General features: G+C 47.3%; 1 protein-coding gene across 1 annotated transcript in view; it reads left to right on the top strand.

The window, feature by feature from the left end:
• Nucleotides 1-27,928, top strand: part of plxnc1 (plexin C1) — a 270,507-nt gene that overhangs the window by 93,954 nt on the left and 148,625 nt on the right. Inside the window, exon 10 of the mRNA XM_070896776.1 lies at nucleotides 5,536-5,628. Within this exon, the coding sequence (XP_070752877.1) occupies nucleotides 5,536-5,628 (93 nt within the window). The remainder of the gene's footprint in view (nucleotides 1-5,535; nucleotides 5,629-27,928) is intronic.

Below are 27,928 nucleotides of genomic sequence, written 5' to 3'. Positions count from 1 at the left end.
GGCCCCTCGAGCCTGCTCTGCCATTTAATAAGATCATGGCTGATCTGATCATGGACTCAGCTCCACTTTCCTGCCTGCTCCCCATAACCCTTTACTCCCTTATCGCTCAAATATCTCTCTATCTCCGCCTTAAATATATTCAATGACCCAACCTCAGCAGCTCTCTGGGGCAGAGAATTCCACAGATTTACAACCCTCTGAGAGAAAAAAAACTTCTTCCCATCTCAGTTTTAAATGGGCGGCCCCTTATTCTGAAACTATGTCCCCTAATTTTAGTTTCCCCTTTGCGTGTTATGAAATGTGTTTGGCTAATATTATCAGTTTTCTGAAGTGACGAGAGATGCAGTGGAACCCTACTAGCAAGTTTACGATAAAAGGGACTGTTTGTCCAATCGTATTCTATAATCCAAATACTGCACACATAGCGGTGGGATTTCCGTAACTGTGTGTGATCCTCACCCTGCAGGCTCATGGGTAACAAACAACCCAGAGGGTCCTTCAACAGGCGGTAGGCACACAATTAACATATCCAAAAAGATGGGCCGGTCGGATTTAGCGACGGGCTGGACCCCTGAGCAGATGGGTTAGCATTATGTGCATTTTACACCCGAAACACGCGCACAACGCTGATCGATTTCTACCTCATGGAGATAGATTTTAAACTTGCTGCCTGGGCTTAAAACTGGCGCAGTGGATCAACTGCCCGTTGTAGAAAACACCCCGATTTTTATTTCCATTGCTTTGAATAAATATGGGAGGCCCCTGGCCACTGCTATAATTCCCCACCTACACGTCCTGCTGATTGCCGGTGCTACCCCATCCCGGCAACCGATACTCCTGATCCAAAAATGTTCGTGCTGGCATTTCTATACAAATGGGTCTCTATCCCAGTTGTTCATTAACATTCGTTGCTGGGAGTACTGCCAATGGCCAACTTTAAACTGACCATAGTCCTTTGCAACTGCACCTAGAATGAGGCCTTTCTCATCTTATGTGACGAATGTCTATCGCTCGTTAAGTTCAGAATGGTTGTAAAAACCCAACTGGTTCCCTTTAGGGAAGGATACCTGTAATTTTTACCCAAACTGGGCCTACATGTGACTCCAGTCCCACACCAATGTAATTGACTCTGAAAGTGCCCTTTGAAAGCGGCTCTGAAAGCAAGCTACTGAAATGTATCAAACGACTACAAAAAACATGGACTGCAGTGGTTCAAGAAGGAGGCCCACCGCCACCTTTTCAAGGAAACTGGGGATGGGCAATAAATGCCGACTTTGCCAGCGATGCCCACATCCCGAGAATGAATTTTAAAATATTCAAGCCAGCCGAGCTGCTAATTGCCGGCTCAGTGATTTGATAAATTCAGGATCATTGTCGCAGTGGGAGCATGGTGTTGAGTGAGAGTAGCGAGAGACTTTCCTGTCGAGTCCTGATCTTACATTGGGGTCAATTTTCAATTGCTTGATACAATGGATATTTTAAGTGCACAGTTAGCTTTGATAATATAGATGAAGAAGCTGCAAGCCCAGCACCGTTCCAGTAGCCCAATAGTGTGTATCAGAGCTTCTCGCCCTGGTCGAGGGTTGCAACTCCCAACTAGCGTTGCAAGTTGCAATGTTACACTTGCTCATATGCAAAAGGTAAAAAGATCATGTGTCTCAAAGATGGCTTGTTGAAGATTGTGCTGGGCCAACTTCTTGAACCACTGCAGCTCATATTTTTTGTAGCGGTTTGACACAACTGAGTGACTTGCCAGGCCACTTTCAGAGGACAGTTAAGAGTCAATCATGTTGGTGTGGGTCTGGAGTCACATATCGGCCCAGACCGGGCAAGGATGGCAGGTTGCCTTCCCCATTCATGAACCAGTTGACTTTTTACAACCATTCTGAAAGTAACCAACAATATACTTTCAGTCACTTAATGAAAAGGCCTGATTCTCAGAGCAGTCGCAAAGGACACCCAATACACTTCTGATTTCCCACATACCCTTGGGCCTGCATCCAAACTGCAATTTATGCTTGATGGATCAGTAACACAAAAATAGGTCTTTTTTAAAAAATTGCATTTTACTTATCTGGACAGTTGTCCTCCAATATGCTTTTTTTCTAAAATGTAATTGGGAGATTATCTTGCATTGCTGGTTTCTTGGGCCCTCCTAGTTTTAATTTTCATTTTATTACTGAAGCTGGTCAGAGCATCTTAGACATCCTGAGAAATGTTTTCAGGCTGGGAATTGGCCGATTCTTGCCTTCAGTTATCAGAACAGAGGCTGCAGCAATCAACAGATCTTTTAATGTCCTCCTGTGAACATAAGAACAGAAGACTTCAGAGCAGGAGTAGGCCACATGGTCCTTCGAGCCTGCTCCGCCATCCAGTAAGATCACGGATGATCTTCCATCTCAACTTCACTTTCCCAGCCGATCCCCATATCACTGGAGTTCCCCTTGAGTCCACAAATATATCGATCTCAGCCTTGAATATACTCAATGCCTCAGCATCCACAGCCATCTAGGTTAGAGAATTCTAAAGATTTACAACCATCTGAGTGAAGAAATTTCTCCTCATCTCAGTCTTAAATCACCGACTCCTTATCCTGAGACTATGCCCCTCGTTCTAGACTCTCCAGCCCGGGGAATCAATCTCTCAGATTCCCCCTCAGAATTTTATATGTTTCAATGAAATCACCTCTCATTCTTCTAAACTCCAGAGTGTATAGGCCCAATCTACTCACTCTTTCTTCATAGGACAACCCTCTCATTCCAGGAATTAATCTAATTAAACTTTGTGGCACCGCCTCTAAGGCATGTATATGCCCTTTGTCAGATAAGAACATATGAAATAGGAGCAGGAGTCGGCCATTTGGCCCCTCGAGCCTGCTCCGCCATTCAATAAGATCATGGTCTCAACTCCACTTTCCTGCTTGATCCCCATAACCCTTGACTGCCCTGTAGTTCAAAAATCTATCTCTCTCCACCTTGAATACATTCAATGACCCAGCCTCCACAACTCTCTGGTGTGGAGAATTCCAAAGATTCACGACTCTCTGAGAAAAGAAATTCCTCCTCGTCTCTGTCTTAAATGGGTGACCCCTTATTGTGAAACTGTGCCCCTAGTTCTAGATTTCCGCACGAGAGGGAAACATCCTCTCAGCACTTACGTTGTCGAGCCTGTTATGTTTGTGATGCACTTATGAATGACTCCATGAGGCAATGTGTTGTACTCAAACTGTAGTGACCTTGGTCCTTTATTCGTAACTCCAGAGTGAGGCACAAGCATGGTGGGCAGTCTTTTATACTGGGCCCTGCACACCTACACAGTGACCCTCAGGTCTCCCACAGCAGTGCCCTCTGGTGGACAGCCTCTGGCACAGGGACAGGAAAGCCTGGTCTCCACCAGTTGCACCCTCTAGTGGTGCCAGCATAATATATACACAGTGTAAACCTTATTGATAGTACATCAGGCAACAAGTCTCCAACTTATGCAACTATACAGTGACTACACAGAGAGTATATCTATAGTCTGCATGTATAACAGAGCTCCCTCAGAATCTTATATGTTTCAATAAGATCACCTCTCATTCGTCTAAACTCCAATGAGTATCGGCCCAAGCTGCTCAACCTTTCCTCATAAGACAATCCCTTCATCTCAGGAATCAACTATCCTTGAATATTCAGTTCCCAGCTTTTGTCACCTTGCAACCACGTCTCTGTAATGGCTAGCAGATCATACCCATTTATTTCTATTTGCCGTCAATTCATCTATCTTGTTATGAATGCTGTGTGCATTCAGATAAAGAGTCTTTAATTTTGTCCTTTTACCAGTTTCCCCTACTCTGACCCCACTTTCTGATGCACTCTTATGTTTATATCCTCTGTCCCTCCCTGTCACACTCTGGTTATCATTACCCCTATCGCTACCCTGCAATATTGTCTTGTCCTTTCTCTCTGACTTTTTAAATTTCCCCTCATTTGAACCCTCTCCCCAACTTTTTAGTTTAAAGCTCTCTCTACAGCCCTAGTTATTCGATTAGCCAGGACACTGGTCCCAGCATGGTTCAAGTGGAGCCCGTCCCAACGGAACAGCTCCCTCTTACCCCAGTACTGGTGCCAGTGTCCCATGAATCAAAACCCATTTCTCCCACACCAGTCTTTGAACCACGTGTTTAACTCTCTGATCTTATTGACCCGATGCCTATTTGCTCGTGGCTCAGATAGTAATCCAGAGATTATTACCTTTGTGGTTCTGCTTTTTAATTTAGCCCCTAGTTGCTCATTCTCCCTCAGCAGAACCTCTTTCTTTGTCCTACCGATGTTGTTGGTACCCACGTGGACCACGACAATGGGATCTTCCCCCTCCCACTCCAAGTTTCTCTCCAGCCAGTTCTGGGTACAGGGCACAATTTTGATATTTGCAGATAATACAAAACTGGGAAGTGTAGTAAAGAGTGAGGAAGATAGAGATAGACTTCATGAGGACATAGATAGGCTGGTGGATACATGGCAGATGGAATTCAATGCAGAAAAGTGTGAGGCGATATATTTTGGAAGGAAGAATGAGGAGACCATACATACTAAATGGTACAATTTTAAAAGGGGTGTAGGAACAGAGAGACCTGGGGGTTGTTTGTGCACAAATCTTGGAAGCTGGAAGAACAGGTTAACAAAGCAGCTAATAAAGTAGATGGGATCCTGGGCTTTATAAATAGAGGCAGAGAGTACAAAAACCAGGAGGTTATGCTGAACCGATATAAAACACTGCTTAGGCCCCAGCTGGAGTAGTGTGGCTAATTCAGGGCACCGCACTTTAGGAAGGACACGAAGGCCTTGGAGAATGTAGATTAGAGATTTACCAGAATGATTCCAGAGATGAGGGATTACGTTATGTGAAGAGAATGAAGAAGCTGGGGTTGTTCTCCTTAGAGCAGATGGCTGAAGGGTTGATAATGAGATGGCACAGATTTAAGGTGATTGGCAAAAGAAACAGAGGAAAAACATTTTTTACACAACGAGTGGTTAGGATTTGGATTTAACTGCCTGATAGGGTAGTGGATACAGCATATCGATTCAATAGCAGCCTTCAAAAGGGAATTGGCTAAATATTTGAAGGGAAGACATTGCAGGGATATGGGGAAAGAGCAGGGAGCGGGACTAACTGGATGCTCTTCGGAGCTGGCGGAGACTCAATGGGGCGAATGGCCTCCTGTGCTGTGCTATACTGATTCTAGAATAAATGTTGCTTTAAGAGGTGCAAGATTACATCTGGGGGTCTGCTTTTGAGGTAATGAGTGTTCAAAGACAGCCCTGAATTGTAACAGAACCCAAGAGCCAAGTGCTGAGGGACTGGGCGAGCAGCCCCAGCACCGGAAACACTCAGGGCAACGGCAAAAGTGGGCACCTCTGGAAATTCCGATCATCCAATCGCAGAGCGATGGGGGCCTTTTAGATACTGGGGTGGACCAAACAAGCTAAATAAAATGCAGTGTTGCACCCTAAACGAGATATGTTTGAAGAAGCTACGCATTGCAATGTTTTGCAGGATTCTAATACTAAGCTGAGCTGTACGTTCGATGGGGAGTCACACATGGCCAAGTGGATCAACAGTTCTGTCGTCCAGTGTCCCAGGCCTCAGGTTAGTGCAATGTGTTACGTTGGTTCATTCATTACGGTTCTTTCTGATGATATGTGCGCACTTTCTCAGCACTCCCTTGGTCTTCCACTGTTACACTGTGTTAAGGAAAATGTAGGCCCGAAACATAGAAACATAGAAAATAGGTGCAGGAGTAGTCCATTCAGCCCTTCGAGCCTGCACCACCATTCAATGAGTTCATGGCTGATCATTCCTTCAGTACCCCTTTCCTGCTTTCTCTCCATACCCCTTGATCCCCTTAACCGTAAGGGCCATATCTAATTCCCTCTTGACTATATCCAATGAACTGGCATCAACAACTCTCTGCGGCAGGGAATTCCACAGGTTAACAACTCTCTGAGTGAAGAAGTTTCTCCTCATCTCAGTCCTAAATGACCTACCCCTTATCCTAAGACTATGCCCCCTGGTTCTGGACTTCCCCAACATCGAGAACATTCCTCCCGCATCTAACCTGTCCATTCCCGTCAGAATCTTATACGTTTCTATGAGATCCCCTCTCATCCTTCTAAACGCCAGTGAATAAAGGCCCAGTTGATCCAGTCTCTCCTCATATGACAGTCCAGCCATCCCTGGAATTAGTCTGGTGAACCTTCGCTGCATTCTCTCAATGGCAAGAACGTCCTTCCTCTGACTAGGAGACCAAAACTGAACACAGTATTCCAGGTGAGGTCTCACTAAGGCCCTGTACAACTGCAGTAAGACCTCCCTGCTCCTCTATTCAAATCCCTTAGCTATGAAGGCCAACATACCATTTGTCTTTTTCACCGCCTGCTGTACCTGCGTGCCCACTTTCAGTGACTGATGAACCATGACACCCAGGTCTCATTGCACCTCCCCTTTTTCTATTCTGCCGCCATTCAGATAATATTTTGTCTTCGTGTTTTTGCCTCCAAAATGGATAACCTCACATTTATCCACATTATACTGCATCTGCCATGTATTTGCCCACTCACCTGATATGTCCAAGTCACCCTGCAACCTTTTAGCGTCCTCCTCACAACTCACACCGCCACCCAGTTTAGTGTCATCCACAAACTTGGAGATATTACATTCTATTCCTTCATCCAAATCGTTAATGTATATTATAAAGAGCTGGGGTCCCAGCACTGAGCCCTGCGGCACCCCACTAGTCACTGCCTGCCATTCTGAAAAGGACCCGTTTATCCCGACTCTCTGCTTTCTGTCTGCCAACCAGTTCTCTATCCACGTCAGTACATTACGCCCAATACCATGCGCTTTGATTTTGTACACCAATCTCTTGTGCGGGACCTTGTCAAAAGCCTTTTGAAAGTCCAAATACACCACATCCACTGGTTCTCCCTTGTCCACTCTATTAGTTACATCCTCAACAAATTCCAGAAGATTCATCAATCATGATTTCCCTTTCATAAATCCATGGTGATTCGGTCTGATCCTGTCACTGCTTTCCAAATGGGCTGCTATTTCATCCTTAATGATTGATTCCAACATTTTCCCCACTACTGATGTCAGGCTAACCGGTCTATAATTACCCGTTTTTTCTCTTCCCTCCTTTTTTAAAAAGTGGTGTTACATTAGCTACCCTCCAGTCCATAGGAACTGATCCAGAGTCGATAGACTGTTGGAAAATGATCACCAATGCATCCACTATTTCTAGGGCCACTTCCTTAAGTACTCTGGGTTGCAGACTATCAGGACCCGGGAATTTATCTGCCTTTAATCCCATCAATTTCCCTAACACAATTTCCCGCCTAATAAGAATATCTTTCAGTTCCTCCTTCTCACGAGACCCACTGTCCCCTAGTACATTCGGAAGGTTATTTGTATCTTCCTTTGTGAAGACAGAACCGAAGTATTGGTTCAATTGGTCTGCCATTTCTTTGTTCTCCATTATAAATTCACCTGAATCCGACAGCAAGGTTTGTCTTTACTAATCTTTTTCTCTTCACATATTTATAGAAGCTTTTGCAGTCAGTTTTTATGTTCCCTGCAAGCTTCCTCTCGTACTCTATTTTCCCCTTCTTAATTAAACCCTTAGTCCTCCTCTGTTGAATTCTAAATTTCTCTCAGTTCTCAGGTTTGTTGCTTTTTCTGGCCAATTTATATGCCTCTTCCTTGGATTCAACACTATCCTTAATTTCCTTTGTTAGCCATGGTTGAGCCAACTTCCCCGTTTTATTTTTACTCCAGATAGGGATGTACAATTGCTGAATTTCATCCATGTGATCTTTAAATGTTTGCCATTGCTTATCCACCGTCAACCCTTTAAGTATCCTCTGCCAGTCTATTCCAGCCAATTCACACCTTATACCGTCGAAGCTACCTTTCCTTAAGTTCAGGACCCCAGTTTCCGAATGAACTTTGTCACTCTCCATCTTAATAAGGAATTCTACCATATTATGGTCACTTTTCCCCAAAGGGCCTCGCAAAACAAGATTGCTAATTAGTCCCTTCTCATTACACATCACCCAGTCTAGGATGGCCAGCCCTCTAGTTGGTTCATCGACATATTGGTCTAGAAAACCATCCCTAATACACTCCAGGAAATCCTCCTCCATCGTATTGCTACCAGTTTGGTTAGCCCAATCTATATGTAGATTAAAGTCGCCCATGATTACTGCTATACCTTTATTGCACACATCCCTTATTTCTTGTTTGATGCTGTCCCCAACCTCACTACTATTGTTTGGTGGTCTGTACACAACTCCCACTAGCGTTTTCTGCCCTTTGGAATTCCGCAGCTCCACCCATACCGATTCCACATCATCCAGGCTAATGTCCTTCCGTACAATTGTATTGATTTCCTCTTTAATCAGCAATGCCACCCCGCCTCCTTTTCCTTTCTGTCTATCCTTCCTAAATGCTGAATACCCCTGGATGTTGAGTTCCCAGCCTTGGTCACCCTGGAGCCATGTCTCTGTGATGCCAATCACATCGTATCCGTTAACTGGTATCTGCGCAGTTAATTCATCCACCTTATTCCGAATACTCCTCGCATTGAGGCACAGAGCCTTCAGGCTTGTCTTTTTAACACACTTTGCTCCTTTTGAATCTTGCTGTAATGTGACCCTTTTTGCTTTTTGCCTTGGGTTTCTCTGCCCTCCACTTTTACTATTCTCCTTTCTATCGTTTGCTTCTGCCCCCCTTCTATTTCCCTCTGTCTCCCTTCATGAAACATGATTGAACTTTGAACTTCCATCTCTTAACTTGCTGGTGGAAGGGTGAAAGGTTACATTAGTTTGGCAGTATTCAGTGACCAGTGTGGCTAAACCATTTTGAGTTTGTTTTTATGTTGTGGATTTGTTTCCATCAGTATGGCCTTGAATACAATAATTTGCATTTAATTTTGATACCTTCCTCTGTGTACAGATATGCTAATCTGGATCCGATCATTAGTAATGGCCCAAGTATAGTACATTCTATGGTCCAGTGATCATGGTACAACTACAATACTTATGAGGCTTTGCAAAATATACGACTTGAAATAGTGGAGAGACTATAAATTGAGAGATTTGAGCACATAATCCAGGCTGACAATCCAGTGTAATACTAAGAAAATAATAGGACAGAAATAGGCCATTCGGCCCATCGAGCCTGCTCTGCCATTCAATAAGATCATGGCTGATCTGCACTATCCTCATATCGCTTGATTCCCTTAATATCCAAAAATCTGTTGATCTGTGTCTTGAATTGGCTGCCGCGTTTCCCACAACAGTGACTACACTCCAAAAGTACTTCATTGGCTGTAAAACACTTTGAGAAGTCCGGTGGTCGTGAAAGGCGCTATATAAATGCAAGCCCTTCTTTGAATATACTCAATGACTGAGCTCCCGCAGCTCTCTGGGGTAGAGAATTGCAAAGATTCACAACCCTTTGAGTAGAGAAATGTCTCCTCATCTTAGTCCTAAATGGTCAACCCCTTATTCTGAGACTGTGACCCCTGGTTCTAGCCTCCCCAGCCAGGGGGAAACATCCTCCCTGCATCTACCCTGTCAAGCCCTTTAAGAGTGTTGCATGTTTCAATGAGATCACCTCTCATTCTTCTAAACTCTCGAGAATATAGGCCTAGTCTACTCAATCTCTCCTCATAGGACAATCTCCCCATCTGTCAGTCTGGTGATCTTTCACTGCACTCCCTCTATGGCAAGTATATCTTTCCTTAGGTAAGGAGACCAAAACTGCACACAATACTCCAGGTGTAGACTCACCAAGGCCCTATATAATTGCAGTAAGACTTCTTGGAGTACATATTGCTCCCCGTCCAAAACAGAGCGCTCCCACTCTGTTTTGGTGGTTTTTACACCAACTGCGGTTCAGGTCGACTCTTTCGCGAAATTGCGGTCTTTGTTTATTTTACATTTTGATCTGGAAGTCAGTCATAATGGGGGTGGTGACTACACCTGAGGCACAAAACCACAGCGGTGACAACGACTGAGGGGCGGAAGTTGGGGCGCAGAGTCACCGCCGCAATGACGTCACCATGGCGCTGTGTCACCACGGCTCTCCCCTTCACTTAACGGAGGGAGCCTCCGTGTTTCTAAAGCTTCGGGCCACTGGACCACCAGGGAGGGTTTCGGCTGGGCCAGTGGAGGCGTATTTGTCGGGCCGACCTGGTAGCCGGCCGCCAAAAAAAACATGGCGGCAGCGGCAGTGGCCCTCCCCTTTAAGGGAAGCTGCAGCGACGCTGTAGAAGGTCACAGCCTCACTGGACCTCCGGGTGAAAGCTTTGACACCGCTCGGCGGGGAATGTTGCCGTCGGGGGCGGGGGGTAGATCGGCGGTGTGCACAGTGATGACGCACTTATCGTGGATTGGCAGCAGCAGAGCGGTGGGGGGGGGGGGAAGGATCGGGGCACCGCCGGGAAAACTCAGGAGGGTAATCGGGAATTAGCGGCCATTCCACCAAAAGCCGGCGGACTCTCCACTCCACTGGACACCGATTTGTGGGTAACAGGCCTTAAGGAAAGGGGCCTCTTTACTCTTGTACTCCAATCCTTTTGTAATAAAGGCTAACATACCATTTGCTTTCCTAATTGCTTGCTGTACGTGCACGTTAACTTTCTGTGATTCATGTACAAGGCCCCTTGGGCTGGATGTCCCACTGCTGTCCTGAATGGGCAGCAATGGAGGCGTCGAGCTCTCCTGGACGGGCGTCCTGCCAGGGTTTTCGGGGCGGGTTTCGGCGGACCCAGAAGAGACGAGCCCGTATGCAACCCCCTGGTTGCGACACCGGCTCGACTCTGGATTCCCGCCGGACCCGTCCGCCCCACAGCGCCCCCTGCTGGGACCGCTGGTGAAAGCGAGTGGGCCGACCTATAGTGGCTGCAGTGAGGTCAGTAATCCGACCTCGGGTAAGTGTGATTTGCGATTTATGTTGTGGGAATGTTTTCGCTGGGGTTTGTTTCAGTTTTTTTTTCCTCGCCAGGCCCCTCTCAGAGCGCTCCCAAGACGGCTCTTTAGCTGGGGATTTTCACATTCTCAGCCGGCCGAACGCCCTGAGAGAGGTGTACAACGCCTCCCTTACCTCTCCAGCCCATGCCCCCATTGCCCAATGTTGCTGACTGAGGTGCAAACATTTTCCAGGCGGTATCAGGACCGCTCCGCCATCATTAACGCCCCAAAATCCTAAAAGCCAAAAATCCAGCCCCTGTCTTTCTTTTCCAATTTAAATGCGATTCATTTTACACATTTACCTTTTCCATACTGCATACTGTGACTTGAGTAAGGTCACCAGTTACATGTGTGTTTTCAGGGGTGAATGTCTGAGTTTCTCCAGTATTCTCTCAGGACCCAGACCTGTAAGGCTTGAGCATTGTGCACTTTCTCCGCTGCTTCTATGTCCTTTGTATGGTATGGAGATCAGACTGTGTGACGTGACCTGGGTCCTTTGTATGGTATGGAGATCAGACTGTGCGACGTGACCTGGGTCCTTTGTATGGTATGGAGATCAGACTGTGCGACGTGACCTGGGTCCTTTGTATGGTATGGAGATCAGACTGTGCGACGTGACCTGGGTCCTTTGTATGGTATGGAGATCAGACTGTGCGACGTGACCTGGGTCCTTTGTATGGTATGGAGATCAGACTGTGCGACGTGACCTGGGTCCTTTGTATGGTATGGAGACCAGACTGTGTGACGTGACCTGGGTCCTTTGTATGGTATGGAGATCAGACTGTGTGACGTGACCTGGGTCCTTTGTATAGTATGGAGATCAGACTGTGTGACGTGACCTGGGTCCTTTGTATAGTATGGAGATCAGACTGTGTGACGTGACCTGGGTCCTTTGTATAGTATGGAGATCAGACTGTGTGACGTGACCTGGGTCCTTTGTATGGTATGGAGATCAGACTGTGCGACGTGACCAGGGTCCTTTGTATGGTATGGAGACCAGACTGTGCGACGTGACCTGGGTCCTTTGAATGGTATGGAGATCAGACTGTGTGACGTGACCTGGGTCCTTTGTATAGTATGGAGATCAGACTGTGCGACGTGACCTGGGTCCTTTGTATGGTATGGAGATCAGACTGTGCGACGTGACCTGGGTCCTTTGTATGGTATGGAGATCAGACTGTGCGACGTGACCTGGGTCCTTTGTATGGTATGAAGATCAGACTGTGCGACGTGACCTGGGTCCTTTGTATGGTATGGAGATCAGACTGTGCGACGTGACCTGGGTCCTTTGTATGGTATGGAGATCAGACTGTGTGACGTGACCTGGGTCCTTTGTATGGTATGGAGATCAGACTGTGCGACGTGACCTGGGTCCTTTGTATGGTATGGAGATCAGACTGTGCGACGTGACCTGGGTCCTTTGTATAGTATGGAGATCAGACTGTGCGACGTGACCTGGGTCCTTTGTATGGTATGGAGACCAGACTGTGTGACGTGACCTGGGTCCTTTGTATAGTATGGAGATCAGACTGTGCGACGTGACCTGGGTCCTTTGTATGGTATGGAGATCAGACTGTGCGATGTGACCTGGGTCCTTTGTATGGTATGGAGATCAGACTGTGCGACGTGACCTGGGTCCTTTGTATGGTATGGAGATCAGACTGTGCGACGTGACCTGGGTCCTTTGTATGGTATGGAGACCAGACTGTGCGACGTGACCTGGGTCCTTTGTATAGTATGGAGATCAGACTGTGCGACGTGACCTGGGTCCTTTGTATGGTATGGAGATCAGACTGTGTGACGTGACCTGGGTCCTTTGTATGGTATGGAGATCAGACTGTGCGACGTGACCTGGGTCCTTTGTATGGTATGGAGATCAGACTGTGCGACGTGACCTGGGACCTTTGTATGGTATGGAGACCAGACTGTGTGACGTGACCTGGGTCCTTTGTATAGTATGGAGATCAGACTGTGCGACGTGACCTGGGTCCTTTGTATGGTATGGAGATCAGACTGTGCGACGTGACCTGGGTCCTTTGTATGGTATGGAGATCAGACTGTGCGACGTGACCTGGGTCCTTTGTATAGTATGGAGATCAGACTGTGCGACGTGACCTGGGTCCTTTGTATGGTATGGAGATCAGACTGTGCGACGTGACCTGGGTCCTTTGTATAGTATGGAGATCCGACTGTGCGACGTGACCTGGGTCCTTTGTATGGTATGGAGATCAGACTGTGCGACGTGACCTTGGCCCTTTGTATGGTATGGAGATCAGACTGTGCGACGTGACCTGGGTCCTTTGTATGGTATGGAGATCAGACTCTGCGACGTGACCTGGGTCCTTTGTATGGTATGGAGACCAGACTGTACGACGTGACCTGGGTCCTTTGTATGGTATGGAGATCAGACTGTGCGACGTGACCTGGGTCCTTTGTATGGTATGGAGATCAGACTGTGCGACGTGACCTGGGTCCTTTGTATGGTATGGAGATCAGACTGTGCGACGTGACCTGGGTCCTTTGTATGGTATGGAGATCAGACTGTACGACGTGACCTGGGTCCTTTGTATGGTATGGAGATCAGACTGTGCGACGTGACCTGGGTCCTTTGTATGGTATGGAGATCAGACTGTGCGACGTGACCTGGGTCCTTTGTATGGTATGGAGATCAGACTGTGCGACGTGACCTGGGTCCTTTGTATGGTATGGAGATCAGACTGTGTGACGTGACCTGGGTCCTTTGTATGGTATGGAGATCAGACTGTGTGACGTGACCTGGGTCCTTTGTATGGTATGGAGATCAGACTGTGCGACGTGACCTGGGTCCTTTGTATGGTATGGAGATCAGACTGTGTGATGTGACCTGGGTCCTTTGTATGGTATGGAGATCAGACTGTGCGACGTGACCTGGGTCCTTTGTATAGTATGGAGATCAGACTGTGTGACGTGACCTGGGTCCTTTGTATGGTATGGAGATCAGACTGTGCGACGTGACCTGGGTCCTTTGTATGGTATGGAGACCAGACTGTGTGACGTGACCTGGGTCCTTTGTATGGTATGGAGATCAGACTGTGTGACGTGACCTGGGTCCTTTGTATAGTATGGAGATCAGACTGTGTGACGTGACCTGGGTCCTTTGTATAGTATGGAGATCAGACTGTGTGACGTGACCTGGGTCCTTTGTATAGTATGGAGATCAGACTGTGTGACGTGACCTGGGTCCTTTGTATGGTATGGAGATCAGTCTGTGCGACGTGACCAGGGTCCTTTGTATGGTATGGAGACCAGACTGTGCGACGTGACCTGGGTCCTTTGAATGGTATGGAGATCAGACTGTGTGACGTGACCTGGGTCCTTTGTATGGTATGGAGATCAGACTGTGTGACGTGACCTGGGTCCTTTGTATAGTATGGAGATCAGACTGTGCGACGTGACCTGGGTCCTTTGTATGGTATGAAGATCAGACTGTGCGACGTGACCTGGGTCCTTTGTATGGTATGGAGATCAGACTGTGCGACGTGACCTGGGTCCTTTGTATGGTATGGAGATCAGACTGTGTGACGTGACCTGGGTCCTTTGTATGGTATGGAGATCAGACTGTGCGACGTGACCTGGGTCCTTTGTATGGTATGGAGATCAGACTGTGTGACGTGACCTGGGTCCTTTGTATGGTATGGAGATCAGACTGTGTGACGTGACCTGGGTCCTTTGTATGGTATGGAGATCAGACTGTGCGACGTGACCTGGGTCCTTTGTATGGTATGGAGATCAGACTGTGTGATGTGACCTGGGTCCTTTGTATGGTATGGAGATCAGACTGTGCGACGTGACCTGGGTCCTTTGTATAGTATGGAGATCAGACTGTGTGACGTGACCTGGGTCCTTTGTATGGTATGGAGATCAGACTGTGCGACGTGACCTGGGTCCTTTGTATGGTATGGAGACCAGACTGTGTGACGTGACCTGGGTCCTTTGTATGGTATGGAGATCAGACTGTGTGACGTGACCTGGGTCCTTTGTATAGTATGGAGATCAGACTGTGTGACGTGACCTGGGTCCTTTGTATAGTATGGAGATCAGACTGTGTGACGTGACCTGGGTCCTTTGTATAGTATGGAGATCAGACTGTGTGACGTGACCTGGGTCCTTTGTATGGTATGGAGATCAGTCTGTGCGACGTGACCAGGGTCCTTTGTATGGTATGGAGACCAGACTGTGTGACGTGACCTGGGTCCTTTGTATAGTATGGAGATCAGACTGTGTGACGTGACCTGGGTCCTTTGTATAGTATGGAGATCAGACTGTGTGACGTGACCTGGGTCCTTTGTATAGTATGGAGATCAGACTGTGCGACGTGACCTGGGTCCTTTGTATGGTATGAAGATCAGACTGTGCGACGTGACCTGGGTCCTTTGTATGGTATGGAGATCAGACTGTGCGACGTGACCTGGGTCCTTTGTATGGTATGGAGATCAGACTGTGTGACGTGACCTGGGTCCTTTGTATGGTATGGAGATCAGACTGTGCGACGTGACCTGGGTCCTTTGTATGGTATGGAGATCAGACTGTGCGACGTGACCTGGGTCCTTTGTATAGTATGGAGATCAGACTGTGCGACGTGACCTGGGTCCTTTGTATGGTATGGAGACCAGACTGTGTGACGTGACCTGGGTCCTTTGTATAGTATGGAGATCAGACTGTGCGACGTGACCTGGGTCCTTTGTATGGGATGGAGATCAGACTGTGCGACGTGACCTGGGTCCTTTGTATGGTATGGAGATCAGACTGTGCGACGTGACCTGGGTCCTTTGTATGGTATGGAGATCAGACTGTGCGACGTGACCTGGGTCCTTTGTATGGTATGGAGACCAGACTGTGCGACGTGACCTGGGTCCTTTGTATAGTATGGAGATCAGACTGTGCGACGTGACCTGGGTCCTTTGTATGGTATGGAGATCAGACTGTGGGACGTGACCTGGGTCCTTTGTATGGTATGGAGATCAGACTGTGCGACGTGACCTGGGTCCTTTGTATGGTATGGAGATCCGACTGTGCGACGTGACCTGGGACCTTTGTATGGTATGGAGACCAGACTGTGTGACGTGACCTGGGTCCTTTGTATTGTATGGAGATCAGACTCTGCGACGTGACCTGGGTCCTTTGTATGGTATGGAGACCAGACTGTACGACGTGACCTGGGTCCTTTGTATGGTATGGAGATCAGACTGTGCGACGTGACCTGGGTCCTTTGTATGGTATGGAGATCAGACTGTGCGACGTGACCTGGGTCCTTTGTATGGTATGGAGATCAGACTGTGCGACGTGACCTGGGTCCTTTGCATGGTATGGAGATCAGACTGTACGACGTGACCTGGGTCCTTTGTATGGTATGGAGATCAGACTGTGCGACGTGACCTGGGTCCTTTGTATGGTATGGAGATCAGACTGTGCGACGTGACCTGGGTCCTTTGTATGGTATGGAGATCAGACTGTGCGACGTGACCTGGGTCCTTTGTATGGTATGGAGATCAGACTGTGTGACGTGACCTGGGTCCTTTGTATGGTATGGAGATCAGACTGTGTGACGTGACCTGGGTCCTTTGTATGGTATGGAGATCAGACTGTGCGACGTGACCTGGGTCCTTTGTATGGTATGGAGATCAGACTGTGTGACGTGACCTGGGTCCTTTGTATGGTATGGAGATCAGACTGTGCGACGTGACCTGGGTCCTTTGTATAGTATGGAGATCAGACTGTGTGACGTGACCTGGGTCCTTTGTATGGTATGGAGATCAGACTGTGCGACGTGACCTGGGTCCTTTGTATGGTATGGAGATCAGACTGTGTGACGTGACCTGGGTCCTTTGTATAGTATGGAGATCAGACTGTGCGACGTGACCTGGGTCCTTTGTATGGTATGGAGATCAGACTGTGCGACGTGACCTGGGTCCTTTGTATGGTATGGAGATCAGACTGTGCGACGTGACCAGGGTCCTTTGTATGGTATGGAGATCAGACTGTGCGACGTGACCTGGGTCCTTTGTATGGTATGGAGATCAGACTGTGTGACGTGACCAGGGTCCTTTGTATAGTATGGAGATCAGACTGTGCGACGTGACCTGGTTCCTTTGTATGGTATGGAGATCAGACTGTGCGACGTGACCAGGGTCCTTTGTATGGTATGGAGATCAGACTGTGCGACGTGACCTGGGTCTTTTGTATAGTATGGAGATCAGACTGTACGATGTGACCTGGGTCCTTTGTATAGTATGGAGATCAGACTGTGCGACGTGACCTGGGTCCTTTGTATGGTATGGAGATCAGACTCTGCGACGTGACCTGGGTCCTTTGTATGGTATGGAGATCAGACTGTGCGACGTGACCTGGGTCCTTTGTATGGTATGGAGATCAGACTGTGCGACGTGACCTGGGTCCTTTGTATAGTATGGAGATCAGACTGTGCGACGTGACCTGGGTCCTTTGTATAGTATGGAGATCAGACTGTGCGACGTGACCTGGGTCCTTTGTATAGTATGGAGATCAGACTGTACGATGTGACCTGGGTCCTTTGTATAGTATGGAGATCAGACTGTGCGACGTGACCTGGGTCCTTTGTATAGTATGGAGATCAGACTGTACGATGTGACCTGGGTCCTTTGTATAGTATGGAGATCAGACTGTGCGACGTGACCTGGGTCCTTTGTATAGTATGGAGATCAGACTGTGTGACGTGACCTGGGTCCTTTGTATGGTATGGAGATCAGACTGTGCGACGTGACCTGGGTCCTTTGTATGGTATGGAGATCAGACTGTGCGACGTGACCTGGGTCCTTTGTATAGTATGGAGATCAGACTGTACGATGTGACCTGGGTCCTTTGTATGGTATGGAGATCAGACTGTGTGACGTGACCTGGGTCCTTTGTATAGTATGGAGACCAGACTGTGTGACGTGACCTGGGTCCTTTGTATAGTATGGAGATCAGACTGTGTGACGTGACCTGGGTCCTTTGTATAGTATGGAGATCAGACTGTGTGACGTGACCTGGGTCCTTTGTATGGTATGGAGATCAGACTGTGTGACGTGACCTGGGTCCTTTGTATAGTATGGAGATCAGACTGTGTGACGTGACCTGGGTCCTTTGTATGGTATGGAGATCAGACTGTGCGACGTGACCTGGGTCCTTTGTATGGTATGGAGATCAGACTCTGCGACGTGACCTGGGTCCTTTGTATAGTATGGAGACCAGACTGTGCGACGTGACCTGGGTCCTTTGTATGGTATGGAGATCAGACTGTGCGACGTGACCTGGGTCCTTTGTATGGTATGGATATCAGACTGTGTGACGTGACCTGGGTCCTTTGTATGGTATGGAGATCAGACTGTGCGACGTGACCTGGGTCCTTTGTATGGTATGGAGATCAGACTGTGCGACGTGACCTGGGTCCTTTGTATGGTATGGAGATCAGACTGTGCGACGTGACCTGGGTCCTTTGTATGGTATGGAGATCAGACTGTGCGACGTGACCTGGGTCCTTTGTATGGTATGAAGATCAGACTGTGCGACGTGACCTGGGTCCTTTGTATGGTATGGAGATCAGACTGTGTGACGTGACCTGGGTCCTTTGTATGGTATGGAGACCAGACTGTACGATGTGACCTGGGTCCTTTGTATAGTATGGAGATCAGACTGTGTGACGTGACCTGGGTCCTTTGTATGGTATGGAGACCAGACTGTACGATGTGACCTGGGTCCTTTGTATAGTATGGAGATCAGACTGTGCGACGTGACCTGGGTCCAATGCAAGTTTAACATAACTTCACTTCTTTTGAATTCTATACCCCTAGAAATAAATCCCAGTGCTTTGTTAGCATTGTGATTGCTTTGTTGAACGGTGATGATGCTTTTAATGATTTGTTCACCTGTGTCCCTGGATCCCTTTGCACTCCTGCCCCATTCAGTTTCTAAGCTGTGGGTGATATTTCTGTTTTCCTACCAAAGTGCAATACTTCACATTTATCTGTGTTAAAGTTCATTTACCACTTAACTGTCCAGTCGGCAATTTTCTAACGTCTTTTTGTATTCTGTTGCATTCTTCCTCAATGTTACTATACTCCCCAGTTTAATATCATTTGCAAATTTTGATATTGAGTTACTTATTCCCAAGTGCAAATCAATGAATGTAAATGATGAATAACATCAGTCCCAGCACTGATCCTTGTGGAGCACCACTTTCTGCCTTCCTCCAAGCTGAATAACTACCCTTTACCCCGATCCTCTGCATTCTATTTTTTAGCCAACTTGCTGTGCATTCAGCTATTTGTCCCCCGACACCACAAGCCCTAACCTTTGTCATGAGCCGACCATGTGGTACCCTATCAAAGGCCTTATAGAAATCCAAGTATATGACATCTGCGGCATTATCCTTGTCTATGTTAGGTATGGAAGAACTCCATAAGACTGAGTACTGTGAGCTAAAACAGATGTGACCTTAGTCTCTTTAATATAAGTCCACAATGGCAGACAATCTTTTATACCCCCTTGCACGAGGTGTGCAGGTGACCCTTGGGCCTCCAACAGTTGCGCCCTCTGGTGGCAAGTCTTACACAGTTACAATGTTTACATACATAATGTCACTCCCCCCAAAGTCTTTGATACAAATTATTTACAAGTTGAGACGATCCGGGGCCCTACGCTCCCTGGTTGATCGTCTGAGTTCAAACTCTGGCATGTGTGAGTTGGTCGGACCATTGCTGCACTGTGGCACGGCTGGTCTGACAGGACTGTTGGGAATGGTGGGTTCATCCTCTTGATTGACAGCGAGGTCGATTGCTGGTTGGGTCTGTGTTGGTGGATCGATGATGGTGATGTCCTCTTCAGGTTGTTCCTGGTTGTCGGTGAACCGCAGTTTGGTCTGATCCAAATGCTTTCTGCACGTTTGTTCATTCAATAGTTTGACTATAAACAATCTATTCCCCTCCTTGGCCAAGACAGTGCCAGCGACACATTTAGGACCATGACAGTAATTAAGGACAAACACAGGGTTGTTAACATCAATGTCACGTGGTACAGCCGCGTGATCGTGGTACATGGTTTGCCGGTGACGCCAGGTTTCCACATGATCATTTAGATCCGGGTGGACTAGGGAGAGCCTGGTTTTGAGTGCTCTCTTCATTAACAATTCTGCAGGGGGAACCCCAGTGAGCGAGTGGGGTCGCGTCCGGTAGCTGAGCAGAACCCGAGATAAGCAGGTCTGCAAGGAGCCTTCCGTCATGCGTTTCAAGCTCTGCTCGATAGTTTGGACTGCCCGTTCCACTTGACCATTGGATGCGGGCTTAAATGGGGCAGACCTGACATGCTGATGCCATTGCGTGTCATAAACTCATTGAATTCCGAGCTGGTGAAACACGGTCCATTGTCACTGACAAGGACGTCGGGCAAGCCATGGGTGGCGAACATAGCCCGGAGGACTTTCAACGGTGGCAGTGGATATGCTGGATGACATGATTATGCATTCAATCCATTTAGAGTAAGCATCCACTACAACTAAAAACATCTTTCCGAGAAAGGGGCCAGCAAAATCTACATGGATCCTGGACCATGGTTTGGAGGGCCATGACCACAGACTCAATGGAGCCTCCCTTGGTGCATTGCTCAATTGTGAGCACTGGTGTACACATGACTCTAAGTCTGAGTCAATGCCGGGCCACCAAACATGCGACCTGGCTATAGCCTTCATCATGACTATGCCTGGGTGGGTATTGTGTAGGTCGCGTATAAATGTTTCCCTGCCTTTTTTCAGCAAAACCTCGCGATTACCCCATATGAGACAATCCGACTGGATGGACATTTCATCTTTGCGTCGGTGAAATGACTTAATTTCATCTTGCATTTCCCCAGGAACAGCCAACCAGCTCCCATTGAGGACGCAACATTTTACAAGTGATAGCACAGGATCCTGACTGGTCCAGGTTCTGATCTGGCTAGCAGTGACGGGTGACCCCTCGCTCTCAAAAGCATCCATGATCAGAAGCAAGTCTGCGGGCTGTGCCATTTCAACCTCGGTAGTGGGCAATGGTAGCCGACTGAGGGCATCAGCACAGTTCTCCGTGCCTGGTCTGTGGTGGATAACATAGTCATAGGCGGACAATGTTAATGTCCATCTTTGGATGCGGGATGAAGCATTGGTGTTTATACCTTTGCTTTCTGAAAACAGTGAAATGAGCGGCTTGTGGTCAGTTTCAAGCTCAAACCGAAGTCCAAATAGGTATTGGTGCATTTTCTTAACCCCATATACACATGCTAATGCCTCTTTCTCAACCATACTGTAGGCTCTTTCAGCCTTAACCAGACTTCTAGACGTGTATGCAACCGGTTGAAATTTGCCCGATACATTGGTTTGCTGTAACAGCCGACCCCGTACGAAGATGCATCACAAGCTAGCACTAATTGTTTACACGGGTCATACAGTACAAGTAACTTATTAGAACAAGGTAGGTTTCTGGCCTTCTCAAAGGCTGTCTCTTGAGATTTACCCCAAACCCAATCGTCACCCTCACGTAGCAACATGTGCAACGGTTCCAGCAAAGTGCTTAACCCGGGTAGAAAGTTACCAAAATAGTTGAGGAGTCCCAGGAACGAACACAGCTCCATCACATTCTGTGGTCTGGATGCATTGTTGATAGTCTCTGTCTTAGAGTCTGTGGGTCTGATGCCATCTGCCACAATCTTTCTCCCCAAAAATTCGACCTCTGGCACCAGGAAAACACACTTGGAGCATTTCAGCCTGAGGCGCACTCTGTCTGATCGACTTAGAACCTCTTCCAGGTTGTGCAGGTGTTTGGTGGTGTCACGACCGGTGATCAGGATATCGTCTTGAAACATAACGGTGCACGGAACAGATTTCAACAGACTCTCCATGTTCCTCTGGAAGATGGCAGCAACCGAGCGAATCCCAAAAGGGCACCGGTGGTATACAAACAGTCCTTTGTGCATGTTGATGTACATCAATCTTTTTGAAGATTCAGCCAGCTCCTGTGTCATGTAGGCAGAGGTTAGGTCCAACTTGGTGAACGACTCCCCCCCGCCACCCCCCCCCCCCCCCCCACCGCTAACGTTGCGAACAGGTCATCCGCCTTGGGTAGCGGGTATCGGTCCTGTAACGAGAATCAGTTGATCGTTACCTTGTAGTCTACACAGATTCTGACCGTGACATCGCTTTTCACCACCGGAACAATTGGACAAGCCCGCTCGTTGAACTCGATTGGCGATATGATTACCTCTCGTTGAAGTCTGTCCAGTTCGATCTCGACTTTCTCCCTCATCATATATGGAACCGCATGAGCCTTGTGATGAACGGGCCTTCCATCGGGGACTAGATGGATTTGCACCTTGGCGCCTGTGAAGTTGCCGATGTCTGGTTCAAATAGCGATGGAAACTTGCTCAGCACTTGGGCACACGAGGCATCATCCACTGAAGATAGTGCTTTGATGTCGTCCCAGTTCCATCGAATCTTTCCCAGCCAGCTTCTGCCGAATAGCATTGGGCCATCGCCTGGTACAATCCACAGTGATAAATCATGCACAGCTCCATCGTACAATACTTTAACTGCCGCACTGCCAATGACTGGTATGAGCTCTTAGGTGTAGGTGCGCAGCTTTGTCTGAATCGGGCTCAGTTTGGGCCTTTGTGCCTTGTTGCCCCACAGTTTCTCAAAAGCCTTCTGGTTCATAATTGACTGACTCGCCCCATGTCCAACTCCATTGATACCGGAATACCGTTCAATTTGACTTTCAGCATGATAGGAGTGCTCTTGGTGGTGAAGGTGTGTACCCCATACACTTCTTCCTTGGGTTGAGTTGCCTCTCTTGTTTGTTTTGCGTGATCGACCGGATCGATCATCCTCTGCCGACTCTGCCACGTGGTGAGTCGCAGCACTCTTGCACATTTGCTGGAGGTGCCCCATTGTTTTGCAGCCTTTGCACACTTAGTGCTTGAATCAACATTGATGGGCTCGATGATTACCCCCGCAGCACCAATATGGTGCTAATGGATTTGCATTCACTCCCGATGGCAGACTCTGAGTCATCCTAGGTCTTGCAGCTGCTGACGTGTAGGCCCTGCCATATGCAGTTTTGCCTGCTAACAACGTTATTTTATGCACAGTACTTGCCGGTAAGCTTCGATGCTGGGAAGATATCGGTCTGGTATTATCGCTTGTGGATATGAATGCCTGGGCTATCGTGATGCCCTTGCTCAGGTCGAGGGATTCGACGGACAGTAGTTTGCGAAGAATGACCTCGTGGCCGATGCCAAGCACAAAAAAGTCCCGCAGCATTTCCCCCAAAAATCCAGCAAATTCACAAGTTCCCGCAAGGCGTCTCAGGTCGGCGACATAACGTCCTCACCACGTCCTGGCCCTCGGAGCGGTGGTGCGTGTAGAAGCGATACCTGGCCATTAAGACGCTCTTCGGCTTGAGGTATTCCCGAACCAGCGTACACAACTCTGTATATGTCTTCTCCGTTGGTTTCTCCGGTGCTCGCAGATTCTTGATGAGGCCGTATATTGTGGACCCACACACGGTGAGGAGAATCGTCCCCATCCAGCTCGTTGGCTACGAAGTACTGGTCGAGACACTCAATGAAGGCTTCCCAATCATCATCCTCTACAGATCTCTCTAAAATAACAATGGCAGCCATGACCGCGTGAAAGTTCGTAATCTGTTACTCGTCACCAATTGTTAAGTATGGAAGAATTCCACAAGACTGAGTACTGTGAGCTAATACTGATGTGACCTTAGTCTCTTTAATATAACTCCAGAGTGCCTAAGCAGCATGGCAGACAACCTTTTATACTCCCTTGCACGAGGTTTGCAGGTGACCCTTGGGCCTCCAACAGTTGCGCCCTCTGGTGTCAAGTCTTATACAGTTACAATGTTTGCATGCATAACAGTCTACTCTTTCTGTTACCTCTTCAAAGAATTCTATCAGGTTAGTTAAGCATGACTTAGCCTTTCAAAATCCATGCTGACAATTTTGTAATTATATTTTCTGTCACTAGATGCTGTTCAGTGTTTCTTTTAGACTGGTTCCAGTATATTTCCTGTCACTGACGTTACACTGACTGGTCTATACCTCTCAGGTGTTGTCTTATCTCCCTTTTTGTAAGTAGGAACAACATTAGTTGCCTGCTAGTCCTCTGGCACTACCCCCTTTTATACGGAACGTTGTATATATAAACTAGTGCTCTGTAGTTTCCTTGAGTATGCATGGGTGCCGAGCATCCGGACCTGGGGTTTTATCCTCTTAGTTTTGCTAGTCTGTGAATTATTTTCTACCTTTCCATCTGAACTGTATTAATATTCTGTTTAAGCTCATCCTCGCGTGAAGTTATTCAATACTTCTGTCACTTCGATCATTACCTGCGAGTTTATCTTGCTCATCTTTCATGGCCCTATCCCTGCTTTAATTTTCCTTGGGCTATTTTTTTCTGTCTACAGAAACTTAATCATTTTCTTTTTATATTCCATAATTTGATTTTGTAATTTCTCTTTGCCTTCCTGGTATTTTTTTAACTTCTCTCCTCAGTTTTTGGTATTCCCTTTTGTCCTCTGCTCCTTTAGTATCCAAGTACTTTCGGTGCCCTGTAATTAGCTTGCTTCTCTTTTGCTTTTAGTGGAATACACTTCTCTTCAACTCTGTTGATTACCCTTTTAAAGACTTCACACTGGTTTTCTGTCTTTTTCAAGATTTTTTTCCCAATTGACCTTTTTTAGTTCCACCCTCCTTTCCTCATAATTTGCTCTTCCAGTCTATCACCTGAGTCTTTATCCTACTTATGTCACTCTCTATCCTTATCTTGAACCATACTATGTTGTGGTCACTACTGAGATACTCACCTACTTACTTCTTCAATCTGTTCTGGTTCATTACCCATTACAAGGTCCAGCAGTGAATCTTCTCCTGTGGGTTTCTTACATGCTGGGTGAGAAAGGAGCCCTGCATACACTGTACAAACTCCATCCTCCTGTCTCCTTTCATTATTTGGGAGTAGTTGAACTAGCCCATGATTATTATTCTACCACCTCGCAGGTTTGTCTACATATTTTTTCCTCCAATTCCCTTGCATTATTTGGTGATTTACAGTATATCCCAACTAGGATGATGGATCCCTCCTCATCATTTAACTCAATCCATATGGATTCTGCATCTATCTTATTGCTAGTTACATCCATTTTTTCTATTATGTTATCTTTACCGAGTACAGTTACTCCACCTGCCCTTCAAATTCCTCGATAGATTATATCCTCCAATATTGAGTTGCCAGTACAGTTCTCTATGTAGCCATGTTTCAGCCACTCTACTATATCCAGATTCTCTCTACAAATTATTGTCTCCACTTCATCCTTTTTGTTTTGAATGCTATGTACATTGATGTACCAACAGTTTATATTATTTTTATTTACTATTCCTCTCTGTTTTTAGTAGTTATTTTATCTTTATGCCAGGAATACGATGTTGTTGTGGCGGTATCGGAGACCTGGCTCAAAAAAGGGCAGGATTGGATTTTAAATATATTCCCCTCCACCGTGGTTAACTGTGTCCGTTCTATCTCCCGCACCTCTGCTCTCATCCCCTCCCTTCCCTCTCAGAACCACGACAGGGTTCCCCGTGTCTTCACCTTTCACCCCACCAGCCTCCACGTTCAACGGATGACCCTCCACCATTTCCATTACCTCCAGCGTGATCCCATCACCAATACATCTTCCCCTCCCCTCCCCTCTCAGCATTCCGAGGGGACCACTCCCTCCGCAACACCCTGGTCCATTCCTAAGTCACCCCCAGCACCCCCTCCCCTTCCCACGACACCTTCCCGTGTAAGCGCAGGAGATGCAACACCTGCCCTTTTAACCCCTCCCTTCCCATTGTCGAGGGGCCCCAAACACTCCTTCCAGGTGAAACAGCGATTTACTTGTACTTCTTTCAATTTAGTATACTGTATTCGCTGCTCACGATGTGGTCTCCTCTACATTGGGGAGACCAAGCGTAGATTGGGTGACCGCTTTGGGGAGCACCTCTGTTCAGTCTGTAAGTGTGACCCTGAGCTTCCGGTCGCCTGTCACTTTAATTCTCTGCTCCACTCCCATTCCGATCTCTCTGTCCGTGGTCTTCTACACTGTTCCAATGAAGCTCAACGCAAGCTCGAGTAACAGCACCTCATCTTTCGATTAGGCCCTTTACAGCCTCCTGGACTCAACATCGAGTTCAACAATTTCAGAGCGTAACGTCTGGCCATCTTTGCACCCCCCTCCCCGAGCCTGTTTCTTTTTCTCTTCTTGTCTTTAATGGTAGTTGGTCATTATCCCACCATTCACACCCGATCTCAACTAATGTTTTTATAACTCCTGGCGTTACCAGTTCAATTTGGGCCATCATCCCTTTTGTCTCTCTAATAGAAACATGGAAAACATGGAAAATAGGTGCAGGAGTAGGCCATTCGGCTCTTCGAGCCTGCACCACCATTCAATATGATCATGGCTGATCATTTTTGCAACTTCAGTACCCCATTCCAGCTTTCTCTCCATACCCCTTGATCTCTTTAGCCGTAAGGGCCACATCTAACTCCCTTTTGAATATATCTAACGAACTGGCCTCAAAAACTTTCTGTGGTAGAGAATTCCACAGGTTCACAATTCTCTGAGTGACGAAGTTTCTCCTCATCTCGGTCCTAAATGGCTTACCCCTTATCCTTAGACTGTGACCCCTGGTTCTGGACTTCCCCGACATCGGGAACATTCTTCCTGCATCTAACCTGTCCAATCCCGTCAGAATTTTATATGTTTCTATGAGATCCCCTCTCATTCTTCTAAACTCCAGTGAATCTAAGCCTAGTCAGTCTAGTCTTTTTTCATGTCAGTCCTGCCATCCCGGGAATCAGTCTGGTGAACCTTCGCTGCACTCCCTCAATAACAAGAATGTCCTTCCTCAGATTAGGAGACCAAAACTGTACACAATATTCCAGGTGTGGCCTCACCAAGGCCCTGTACAACTGCAGTAAGACCTCCCTGCTCCGATACTCAAATCCTCTTGCCATTTGCCTTCTTCACCGCCTGCTGTACCTGCATGCCAACTTTCAATGACTGATGTACCATGACACCCAGGTCTCGTTGCACCTCCCCTTTTCCTAATTTGTCACCATTCAGATAATATTCTGCCTTCCTGTTTTTGCCACCAAAGTGGATAACCTCACATTTATCCACATCATACTGCGTCCGCCATGCATTTGCCCACTCACCTAACCTGTCCAAGTCACCCTGCAGCCTCTTAGCATCCTCCTCACAGCTCACACTGCCACCCAGCTTAGTGTCATCTGCAAACTTGGAGATATTACATTCATTTCCTTCGTCTAAATGGTCTCTCCTGTCTTCCACCCTATCACAGACCTTCCCTTTTGTTCTTTCTTCCCCCTCCCCCCTTTCACTGCTTGTCAAGAATTTATTCATTTCAAACACTCCCCAATTCTGACGAAGGGTCATCGACCTGAAACATTAACACTGCTTCCTCTCCACAGATGCTGCCTGACCCGCTGAGATTTCCAGCATTTTCTGTTTTTATTCCAGATTCCAGCATCCGCAGTATTTTGCTTTTGTATCTGGGTTTTAGATATTCCTGGGTATAAGGTGTTCAGGAAAAATAGAGAAGGGAAGAAATCAGGTGGCTGTATTGGTTAAGGAGAATATTACAGTGCTGGAGAGAGAGGATGTCCTGGAGGGGTCACGGACAGAATCTATTTGGTTAGAGCTGAGAAGCAATAGGGTTGTCATTAAACTACTTAGTCAACTCAATAGACCACCAACTAGTGGGAAGGATATAGAGGAGCAAATGTGCAGGGAAATTGCAGAGAGGTGCAAGA

Source organism: Pristiophorus japonicus, chromosome 13 (genome assembly GCF_044704955.1).
Source record: "Pristiophorus japonicus isolate sPriJap1 chromosome 13, sPriJap1.hap1, whole genome shotgun sequence".
Taxonomy (NCBI): domain Eukaryota; kingdom Metazoa; phylum Chordata; class Chondrichthyes; family Pristiophoridae; genus Pristiophorus; species Pristiophorus japonicus.
The sequence above is the reverse complement of the archived record's forward strand: the minus strand, read 5'-3'. Positions and strand labels throughout refer to the sequence as shown.